Source organism: Dendrobates tinctorius, unplaced genomic scaffold (assembly GCF_039654945.1).
Source record: "Dendrobates tinctorius isolate UK_male_01 unplaced genomic scaffold, ASM3965494v1 ptg000001l, whole genome shotgun sequence".
Taxonomy (NCBI): Eukaryota; Metazoa; Chordata; class Amphibia; order Anura; family Dendrobatidae; genus Dendrobates; species Dendrobates tinctorius.
Genome location: NW_027361669.1, coordinates 4184061 through 4196245, shown reverse-complemented (window position 1 = coordinate 4196245; position 12185 = coordinate 4184061). Strand labels below are relative to the sequence as shown.

At 44.8% G+C, this 12185-nt stretch overlaps 1 protein-coding gene across 1 annotated transcript in view; it reads right to left on the bottom strand.

The window, feature by feature from the left end:
• Positions 1–11748, bottom strand: part of ZCCHC10 (zinc finger CCHC-type containing 10) — a 36200-nt gene extending 24452 nt beyond the window's left edge. The window contains exon 1 of the mRNA XM_073547925.1: positions 11595–11748. Within this exon, the coding sequence (XP_073404026.1) occupies positions 11595–11743 (149 nt within the window). The 5' untranslated portion in view covers positions 11744–11748. The remainder of the gene's footprint in view (positions 1–11594) is intronic.
• Between the last annotated feature and the right edge of the window lie 437 nt (positions 11749–12185).

The following is a 12185-nucleotide window of genomic DNA, read 5'->3' as shown; positions in this document are numbered from 1 at the left end:
GAAAGGGATGCATTCATTTCAGAGCCACTGTCTGAGATGTGAACAAGGTCTTATAATACACTTCACTAATAGAAATATCTGTAATCTCTCTAATTTGGCAAACAATTTTATTCTCTCAATGACTATAGAGAAAAATTAAGTAATTTAACAAAAAGCATAAATTCAAAATGTCTGACCATTTTTATAGCTCATATTGTTGCATAGAAGCTGTAGAAACAAAATAAGAAAAAGTGGCATGATTGGGTGTGTGGGATTAAAGACAGGTAGCCACAGCAGCTGGGGGCCTAACAGCAGCTCTCATGTCTGTCACGTCCAAGTGCTATTTGGTCCTGAAAACACTTGACCGTACAATAGTACGTTATTATTTATATAGCACCATTGATTCCATGGTGCTGTACATGAGAACACTATCAGAAGTATTGTATCATGTAAGCTATCACAGTCTTGCATGTTAAAATTCTACAGGAAAATGAAAATCTGACCCTTTTTAATATATTTTATCTAAAGTGTCTAAAGAAACCCTGTCTGTATTGCCCATGCCAACCAATCTCATCAACGTTTTATTTTACCACAGTAGTTTAAAAATGAGAGGTGGTTTTCACTAACATAAGCTGTGCATGTTAAAAATGTGTTGATACCAGTAATCCTAACATGTAAGAAGCAGTCGTTTTGCAATTCACCTACTTTTAAAATATCCCCTTTTCCAAGTGTGGTCACGTGTGACAAAACTGTTGATGTAAAGGTTCATTTCTGCTCCAGTGACATTCCATATAACTATTACATGGATAAAGGGTTTGTCTAGCGCTGCTCACATCCACATGGTATCGGAATCATTGTATTATTAGAATATGACACATGCACAACACTTGCCGAATGTGCATGTCCCGGCAGGCAGGTGTAGATGTGACAGTCGGCACTGCTCACTTTCTTATTCAGAAGTGAACAGCACTGGACAATCCTTTTAAAAAGCTACTAGTAACACCGTAGTATATTAGATGTAGTTAGTGACATGAGGTTGGGAGGTCAATCATTTTGCAGCAAGAAAAACACTTAGGTTGAGACTACAAATGGATAAGCCTTGGCAACAACTTTAGGGTCCGTTTACACTGACTGACCACCATTTACCGATCAATGTTTAACGCTGTGTGCCTGCGATAAGTTTTTGATGCTCTGTATATTCACCGCAGTTTAAAAAAAAAAAAAAAAAAACACAGCATCAAACCTACAGCAGCCAGCTGTTACAAGCAAAGTGGATGGGATTTCAAGAAATTCCATGTCCACTATGCATCCTCAGACGCCCGTGGATCAACCACAGAGACTGACATATATATATATATATATATATATATATATATCTATCTATCATTGACACACATTATATCTAATATATAAAGCTCAAGGTATGTGTGTGTATGTATGTCCGGGATTAACATCTGCACCGTCGTAGCTACAGCCACAAAATTTTGCAGTCACGCGTCTGGACCCCGAGAGCGTCATAGGCTATGTTGTGAGGCGAAATTTTAACCCCGCGCGTTCCAATTCAATTTTGCCCCTATCTACATAATGAGGAAAAAATGAAAGAAAAGTGTTGGGAGGCAAATTGACAGCTGCCAGATGTGAACAAGGGGGGACTTAAAGAATGAGAGCGATGGCGCCAAAGAGTATATACCGTACAGTTGCTAAGGTGGGGCCCTGACATGGGATACTCACCACACAGGGGGATAGGAACACACACACACAAAATGCGCCACACACTACCACGTGCTTCAACACATGCCACCCTTAGCACACATTTCACCACACATACACCAACCTCGCCACATAAAAGTCGACACACAAAAGTCGCCACACTGTCCCAGAGCTATTTAAAAGATGAAAAATGAGCTGTGATTGGTTGCTATCAGCAACAGTTTTCTTTGTAGACAGTTGTGGTAACTGAGGCCTATTATTCTTATCATTTCTATGGTGTTATCGTCCTTCTGTAAAGCTGGAAATAACACAATTTATTAACGTGCCAACACAGACCACCCTCTGACACAGACTGCAGGGGGAGCCCAGTATCACACAGGATAGGATTAGATACACAGCTCAGCAGTCAGTATCACACAGGAGAGGATTAGATACACGGCTCAGCAGACAGTATCACACAGGATAGGATTAGATACGCAGCTCAGTACACAGTATCACACAGAATAATATAAGATACACGGCTCAGCAGACAGTATCACACAGGACAGGATTAGATACACAGCAAAGCAAGTCTGTATCACACAGGATAGGATTAGATGCACAGTTTTTATGTGCAATATAATCATTATAATTTGTTATAACTAACCACAGTTGGTTACTATGCCCAGGCAACGCTGGGCTCTTCAGCTAATATAAATATACAGGGGTTGGACAAAATAATGGAAACACCTGGAAACATCAACAAAAGTTAGTTTAATATGGTGTAGGTCCACCTTTTGCGACGATTACAGCCTTAATTCTCTGAGGTATGGATTCATACAAGGTGTGAATTGATTCCAAAGGAATTTTAGCCCATTCTTCATTTAAAACACCTTCCAGTTCTTTGATCGACGATGGCGGCGGAAATTGACATCTAACTTGAATCTCTAAAAAATGACCATAAATGCTCAATAATGTTGAGATCTGGGGATTGTGAGGTCCAAATGAGATGCTCAACTTCATTACAATGTTCCTCGTGCCATGCTTTAACGATTCTATCTGTATGAATTGGTGCATTATCATCCTGAAAGATGGCGTTCCCCTCCAGGAACAGTGCTTGAGCCATAGGATGCACTTGGTCGCCAAAATGCCTAAATAGTCAAGGCTGTCAATTCTTCCATGAAGGGATATCATTGGCCCGGCGGATCTCCACGACATAGCACCCCAGATCATCACAGAACCTCCGCCATGTTTTACGGTTGGGAGAAGGCAGTCTGGATGGAATGCTTTTTTTGGCTGTCTCCAAACAAACACTCGGCCGGAGGTCGGAAATAGGGTAAACGATGACTCGTCTGAGAATATCACGTGTTTCCACTGCTCGAGGGACCAATTCTGGAGGTTTCTACACCACTCTAAACGCTTGGAAACATTTGTCATTGAGAGCAGCGGTTTTCAAATTGCAGCTCTTCCGTGGAAGCCAGATTTGTGCAGCTCCCGACGAACGGTTTTCGTGGAAACTGGGTTCTGTAGGTATTCATTGAGTTCAGCAGTGATTTTTGGAGCCATGGCCCTGTGATCCTCTCACAATTCGCTTAAGAGTCCCACGGTCTCTCTCAGTCAACTTTGACTTTCGGCCGGACCTGTGCTTTGCTGCGGACGTTTTTCCTTCTCTTTCAAACGCAGTCCTTACTTTGGAGACAGTACCTCTTGACATGCCAAGCATACAGGCACTTTCTGTTACATTAGCGCCTGCCATACGAGCACCAACAATTTGGCCTCTTTGAAAATCCGAGAGGTCTGCCATTGGTATCAGGTTCTCATCAATGTTCTTACAATTCTGCAAAACAAAGTTAATTTACATACACATATCACAAATAATCAACTACAAAACATTACCATATGTCACAGTTTGCATGTTTCTAACACGTTCGAAGATAATGATGCCAAAACGTTAGGTGTTTCCATTATTTTGTGCAACCCCTGTACACACACACTGCTCAAAAAAATAAAGGGAACACTAAGATCCCACATGGTAGAATGAAATATCGTAGCTGCAAATCTTTATTCATTACAAAATAGCATGCGATGAGAACAAGAAAACATAAAAATGATCAATGTAAATCAAATTTAACATCCCATGGAGGTATGGATTTGGAAGGATACTCAAGATCAAAGTGGAAAATCAAATTACAGGCTTATCCAACTTCAGTGGAAATGCCTCAAGACAAGGAAATGATGCTCAGTATTGTGTGAGGCTTCCACGTGCCTGCATGACCTCCCTACAACGCCTGCGCATGCTCCTGATGAGTCCGGCGGATGTTGTCATGAGGGATTTCCTCCCAGACCTGGACTAAAGCATCCGCCAACTCCTGGACAGTGTGTGGTGCAATGTCACGTTGGAGGATGGGGTGAGACATGATGTTCCAAATGTGCTCATTCGGATTCAGGTCTGGGGAACGGGCAGGCCAGTTCATAGCTTCAATGCCTTCATCTTGCGGGAACTGCTGACACACTCTAGCCACATGAGGTCTGGCATTGTCCTGCATTAGGAGGAACCAAGGGCCAACTGCACTAGCATATGGTCTCACAAGGGGTCTGAGGATCTCATCTCGGTACCTAATGGCAGTCAGGCTACCTCTGGTGAGCACATGGAGGGCTGTGCGGCCCTCCAAAGAAATGCCACCCCACACCATTACTGACCCACTGCCAAACCGGTCATGCTGAAGGATATTACAGGCAGCAGATCGCTCTCCACGGTGTCTCCAGACTCTGTCACGTCTGTCACATGTGCTCAGTGTGAACCTGCTTTCATCTGTGAAGAGCACAGGGCGAATTTGCCTATCCAGGTGTTCTGCGGCAAATGCCAAGCATCCTGCACAGTGTTGAGCTGTGAGCACAACCCCCATCTGTGGACGTCGGGCCCTCAGACCATCCTCATGGAGTCTGTTTTTAACTGTTTGTGCAGACACATGCACATTTGTGGCCTGCTGGAGGTAATTTTACAGGGCTCTGGCAGTGCTCCTCCTTGCACAAAGGATGAGGTAGCCATCCTGCTGCCCCCTAAACGTCTCCTGGTAGAGCCTCCAGCCACTGGACACTACGCTGACACAGCAAACCTTCTTGCCACAGCTCACATTGATGTGCCATCCTGGATGAGCCGCACTACCTGAGCCACTTGTGTGGGTTGTAGAGTCTGTCTCATGCTACCACGAGTGTGAAAGCACAACCAACATTTCAAAGTGACCAAAACATCAGCCAGAAAGCATTGGGGTACTGAGATGTTGTCTGTGGTCCCCACCTGCAGAAGCACTCCTTTAGGGAGTGTGTCTTGATAATTGCCAATAATTTCCATCAGTTGTCTATTCCATTTACACAACAGCATGTGAAATTGATTGTCAATCAGTGTTGCTTCCTAAGTGGACAGTTTGATTTCACAGAAGTTTGATTTACTTGGAGTTATATTCTGTTGTTTAAGTGTTCCCTTTATTTTTTTGAGCAGTGTGTATATATATATATATATATATATATATATCACAATGAAAGAAAAAAGGATGGCACTCACCGTTACCAAAAGTAGAAGTCTTTATTTCATGGATAAAAGTGCATGGACTCGGGAGCAATGTAAAGAGTGCGGACGACAGCCGTTTCGCGCTCCTGCGCTTCAACAGGTCCTAATCATTAGGACCTGTTGAAGCGCAGGAGCGCGAAACGGCCGTCGTCCGTACTCTTTACATTTTTCACGAGTCCATGCACTTTTATCCATGAAATAAAGACTTCTACTTTTGGTAATGGTGAGTGCCATCCTTTTTTCTTTCATTTCATTGTTATTGGATTTTGTTATATTTCTTCAGGATTGAGCACTCATTCCTTATGGTATGTGGCGTTCATATAGTGTGTGAAGGGTCTCTTTAGATTTGTTTAAGAGACCACGGTGGTGCAGCGGTGCCGAATCTGTTTCTTTTTTTGTATATATTAGTAAGGTAGCGCTTGTTACCCAGGCTGGAGGACACTCGCTTGGCAGCCAAATAACCAGGTCCGGCATGGGTTTTTCATAAGACATTAACATAGTCCATGCGGGTTATTCATCATCATAAACCAAAGCAATATGCAACAGTCTTATAGCAGGGTATCTTCACAGTGGAGCTCTGCTCCCCTTAGCCCTCTGGTCAGACAGGCTGTTCTTCATCCAGCCAATAGGCTATACAGTCTCTTAGTTACAATCCTGTGTCCGGGTTACCTCTTAGCTGCTTCACACTGCAGACGTCCGTTCCCTCGAGGGAATTGTCAGACACACGTTGCGATTACTCACAGCGCCCACACGTGCACTCAGGAAGGCAGCCTCATCTTCCACCACGTCAGCCAGACGAGACTTTCCATACAGACCAACCGGGTCCAGGCATTCGCTCATGTGACCTTCCCTGGTCACCTTATATGGACCGTAGCCACGCCCACCGGATCACATGGCTATGACCTCATCGCAGGTCCTACAACCATTCACACACATACTGTTCATTATGGGCGTTTTAGACACACGCCCCTGGATAGATTTGTAGGTGGTTCGTCCCAACCATCTCACCAACCACCTAAAGGCTTCCCTAACACATTGGAACAGAACATCAGCAGTAGCTCTGCTGATCAACACATAACCAAGCCTTCATCCCAAGGCCACCCACCTTGGGAAACATAACGGTCATTTGGGATCCTGCTCCTATTACCACCCTGGATATGGCTATACGCCCGTCCTGGGACACCCACACAGCGCCCCCAGCGGACACAGTGGATACTACACCACAACATACACACAGTACAGACCAAAAGTTTGGACACACCTCAAGGAGTTTTCTTTATTTTCATGACTATGAAAATTGTAGATTCACTCTGAAGGCATCAAAACTATGAATTAACACATGTGGAATTATATAATTAACAAAAAAGTGTGAAACAACTAAAAATATGTCTTATATTCTAGGTTCTTCAAAGTAGCCACCTTTTGCTTTGATTACTGCTTTGCACACTATATTCTCTTGATAATGATACCCTGTCTCTCAGACCTGTATTATTGAGGTCGTTCGTCATTGTCCCTGTCAAACACAGCAATGCATGCTGGCCAGCGGGACACCAGCGATCAAAAAATGACCCAGGACATTAGAGCACAATCAGCGACATCGCAGCAGGGGCCCGATCGCTGCTATGTCATACGTAGCGAGATCACTGTTGCGTCACAAAATCGGTGACACAACAGCGATCTCGCTATGTGAGACGGGGGCTTTAGACAACGCTCACACGATCAGTATTTTACCTTAGTATTTGCAATACAAAACCTGTGGTGGAACAATCAGAGGAAAAGTATAATAGAAACACATCACACCACTTCTGTATTTATCACCCACTCCTGGTTTTGGCTTACACTGTGTTCCAAATTATTATGCAAAAATATTTCCTTATATTTTCTCTAAATTACCTATATGAATTGCAGTCATTGTTATTTTCCAGTCATCTAATATTCTAGTATAATTGCAATGTTTTTGAACAAACTGCCTATGAAACAGTATATTTTTAAAAATAATAAACACTCAAAATGCTTGTTCCAAATTATTATGCACAGCAGAGTTTTCAACCTTTTTATTTTGAACAATAAAATGGTCAATTGTGAAATTATAAGCATTATCAGCTTATTACAAAATGAAATCAGTTTTCAAGTAAAAACTTTATTCTAGGTGATGTTACATTTGCACATAGGACCCCTTGTTCGAAAGAGGCTTCCGAACGCTCTCGTCCATTGAATTTGTCAGTTTTTGGATGGTTTGGGCTTCAATTGTTTTGCATGTAGACAGAATACCCTCCCAGAGCTGTTGCATAGATGTGAACTGCCTCCCGCCATCATAGACACTCCTTTTGATGATGCTCCAGAGGTTCTCAATGGGGTTGAGGTCAGGGGAAGATGGTGGCCACACCATAAGTTTGTCCTCTTTTATGCCCATAGCAGCCAGAGATGCAGATGTGTTATTTGCAGCATGAGACGCTGCATTATCATGCATGAAAATGATCTTGCTGCGGAAAGCACGGTTCTTCCTCTTGAACCATGACAGGAAGTGCTGTTTTAGAAACTCCACAGATTATGGAGTTGATCTTTACCCCTTCAAGAATCCTAAAGGGTCCGACAATCTCTCTCCCCATGATTCCAGCCCAAAACATTACTCCACCTCCTCCTGGTTGGCGCCTTAGCCGTGTTTTCATGGGGTGTCCATCAACCAGCCATCCTCCACTCCATCCATCTGGATCATCAAGCGTTGCACGGCACTCGTCGGTGAACAAAACAGTTTGGAAGTCAGTCTTCACGTATCGTTTGGCCCACTGGAGCCGTTTCTGCTTGTGTGCAGTGGATAGAGGTGGTCGACAGGATGGCTTACGCACAGCTGCAAACCTCTGAAGGACCCTGCATCTTGTTGTTCGGGGGACGTTGGAGGCACCAGCAGCTTCAAAAACTTGTCTGTTGCTATGATGAGCTGCAAAAATGCCTTCTCTTTTAAGCTGACCCAATTGCCTGTTGGAAAGAGTCCTCAATTTTTCCTTATCAGCACGCACACGTGTGTGTTGGGAATCAGCTACATACTTCTTGATTGTGCGACGATCACGATGAAGTGTCTTGGCAATGTTGATTTTAGTCATGCCTTGACCTAAATACTCCACAATTTGTTGCTTCTCAGCAGCCGACACATCCTTTTTCTTTCCCATTTTGGCAAAAAATGCAGGCTGCTTAATAATGTGGAACAGCCTTCTTAAGTAGTCTTGCCTTTATTTGGACACACCTGCCAAACTAATTTGCACAGGTATCTGCAATTGCTTTCAGTGATATAAAGAGCCCTGACACACATCACCATCATGGAGTTTAAATGACAAACAAAAAAATTCTAACCTTACCACTCCTAAACTCTTTTTGCATAATAATTTGGAACACAGTTTACACATACTGACTATTGACCAACTACTGATAGACTGAACAATACCTTACAGTGGTTTTTGGAAGGTAGAATGAACAAAAACCGTTAAATTCAAGAATTTATTTTATTTTATTATGCCATTCACTATGCGGTATATGGCAAGTGATTAGATGGCTATGTTCTTTAGGACAGCATGACTACAGCAATACAAGGTTTTTTTTTAATTTTGTTTGCAGTGTTTGCCATACAACAAATATTGATAGTGGCTCAGGTAGTTCTGGACATGGTGATACCACAAAGTGAAAGCACGTGGGAAAGTGTACTTAAATATTTGGCCACACTAAGGGTGCATCGGACACCTGTACTTGGTTTGAACAGTCAATCTGTGCTGACAGACCTTGAACCAACATCACTCTAAGGCCGGGATCACACAGCGAGATACGGCCGAGTCTCGCAGGTTAAAACCAAGCTCTGGCGCTGGCACTCCGGAGCGGAGCGTGCGGCTGCATAGAAATAAATGGAGCTGCACCCTCTGCTCCCATGTGCTGACAGCAGTGTCGGGTATTACCATGCGAGACTCGGCCGTATTCCTCGCATGTGTGATCCCGGCCTAACGGAGTTTATTTTTTTTCTTTATTCCAGCGCTGGAGTGGTGCTACTTATGAAATTCCCTGCCCCTAGTCTTAGGGCATGTTCCCACGGTCAGTAAACGCTGTGGGTTGAACGCTGCGTACATCCGCGGCATCAAACCCACTGCGGCCAAATGTTACAGCATAGTGGATGGGATTTCATGAAATCCCATCTCCACTATGTGTTCTGAGACGCCTCCGGCTTTCCTGCGCAGACGCACATGAAGAGTGTCTTTCCAGACGGTAGCATGTCAATTCATGTCGTGGAGGCGCTACGTCTCCGCTGAGTAAATTACTCATTCACTATCATTAGATACGGTAAAACCGCATTATCTTCTTAGTCACATGCGTATTAAGCGCGGGAAGTGCATGTGTACTAATTTAAATAATGTTGTACTTTGTTTCAGCTGGAAATTTGCACACACTGCAGTTCTGGTGAGGAGCTGAGCTGAAGGTGTAGCATAGTCCCCACCTTCCAAGGTATATGTATGAGATTTAACATTATGGGTTAAAGGTGACTTGTAACCAGCTCAAAAGTAGCCAGTGTTAAGGTTATGTGCACCCGTTAAGGAATTCTTGCGGAAGTTACCGCGGGAATTCCATTCCGCGGGAAAACCGCATTTTAAATTCCCGCGGAAAAACTAGCGATTTGCAAGCGTAATTAGCTTGCAGAACACTAACGTTATCCAAGCAATCTGTAGCATCGCTTTGAGAACTGATTGACAGGTTAGTCACACTCAAACAGTGTTTGATGAGTGTAACCAACTTTTTACTATTGAGGCTGCCTATGCAGCATCAGTAGTAAAAAGATCTAATGATAAAAAAAAATAAAAAAATCGGGTTATATTCACCTTCCGACGTCCCGCACAGCGTTCCCGATCTTCACAATGCTCCCGGCAGGTCCCGTTCCCAGTGATGCATTGTGGCAATGACCTTTGATGACGTCGCGGTCTCGTGAGACTGCAACGTCATCAAAGGTCATTGTCGCAATGCATCACTGGGAACGGGACCTGCCGGCAGCATCGCTGAAGCCTGGTGACGCTGCGAGGGACATCGGAAAGGTTCTATTTTTTACACAGATATGGTACCCAGAGCCTGGAGGAGAATCTCCTCTCCTCCGGACCGTGGGTACCATCCGCAAATGTTCTGCTTACTTTTTGCATGGTGTGCACCGCCACATGTGGAAAGTAAGCAGAACAATGCAATCCTATGCGTGCAGAATCGCCGCAATTGCGCAAAATTAATGAGCATGCTGCAGATTTTTCCGCGATGCGATTCCGCCGCGGAAACTCCGCAGCATTAGCACAGCATTGCGGAATCCCATAGGATGCTTTTTTATGCATTTTCATTGCAAAATCGCACGTTTAAAATCGCAGCGACAACGCAAAAAAGATGCTACGTGTGAACACAGCCTTACTCTTATTTCATTCCCAATACTCCGGAGTACGCCATTTTATTTTAGATTATTCCAGAGATGGAGTTTTCGTTTAACGATAGTAGTTTTGTATTCGGGATTACATTGTGAGCTTGTTAGATCGGCATGTAGGCCCACCATTGCCAGAATGGGAAACCTGTCTCACCCATTGCTAATTACTTACAGGACCGACGTGTCACTTCGTATCGCACGGTGCGACAACCCTCTCCAATGGCGTAAGATGCATTAACTCATTGTGAACCACACAACCTAAATAATTTGGCGCAACGTACAACCGCAGAACGCCAGCGCTGTGACTCCAGCCAGCAACCACGAGTGTGCGGTAAATGTGGACGTGTTTGCAGGTCGGGCATCACCATGCCCCATCACCTTTGGCAGAGCCGGCCAGGACTACTGACAAGAACGGCAACATTTTTAAACGGCTTAAAAATTGGGTAAAAAAAAATGAAATTTTAAGGTGATTTTACACATTAACATCTTGATGGATTGGGCCCCTAAGTGTTTAGGGCCAACAGAGCTAACCCTCAGCACCCGCCAATGGAGAGGGCAGCACAAGTCTACACTGGGACGGAGCATTAAAAAAAGAAAACAACACTCTTATTACCTGCCCTGAGGTAAAAGTTATGGCGTCTAGAAGAGACAAACTGTATACTGTCCAACCTGCTGCTACCTGAGGTAAACACTAGTGAGGGACCGGCCCGGGACACCGGAGCACACCCGCCCTGTACGGCAGCACCTCACTCCTCTCCTAATGGCTACCACGAAGCCCGTACGTGCACATAAGTCTGGGCTCAGCCCCCTCCTCCTCCTGCACTCGCCATCTCCACTTACTGCCGGCCTCGAACACTTCCCGCCCAAAATGACGCAACGACCAACTATCCCGTTCCTCACACTCCTCCCCCGCCCCGAGGTCTCACTTACGCCTGCCGCCGAGCGATCAGCCGGTGCATGGGGGTAGCCATGTTGACGAGAGCCAGGCGCCGCCCCACTGCATGCCGGGCAAAATCGGTCTGCAGGAAATATTGCTGAAACGCAGCTGCTGATAGTGGCGTCATTGCGTCGGCAGCCATGATTGACGAGGGCACGGCATCCTTACCAGCCAATTCTCAGCAGGGGAAAGTCAGAGGTGTTTTCCAATGACGTGACAGAAGCCTCTGTATGTTCACTGCCACCGGCTCTATAGTGCTGAGTATATGTCACTGCCACCGGCTCTAAAGCGCTGAGTATATGTCACTGCCACCGGCTCTATAGCGCTGAGTATATGTCACTACCACCGGCTCTATAGTGCTGAGTATATGTCACTACCACCGGCTCTATAGTGCTGAGTATATGTCACTGCCACCGGCTCTATAGTGCTGAGTATATGTCACTGCCACCGGCTCTATAGTGCTGAGTATATGTCGCTACCACCGGCTCTATAGCGCTGAGTATATGTCACTGCCACCGGCTCTATAGCGCTGAGTATATGTCACTGCCACCGGCTCTATAGTGCTGAGTATATGTCACTGCCAC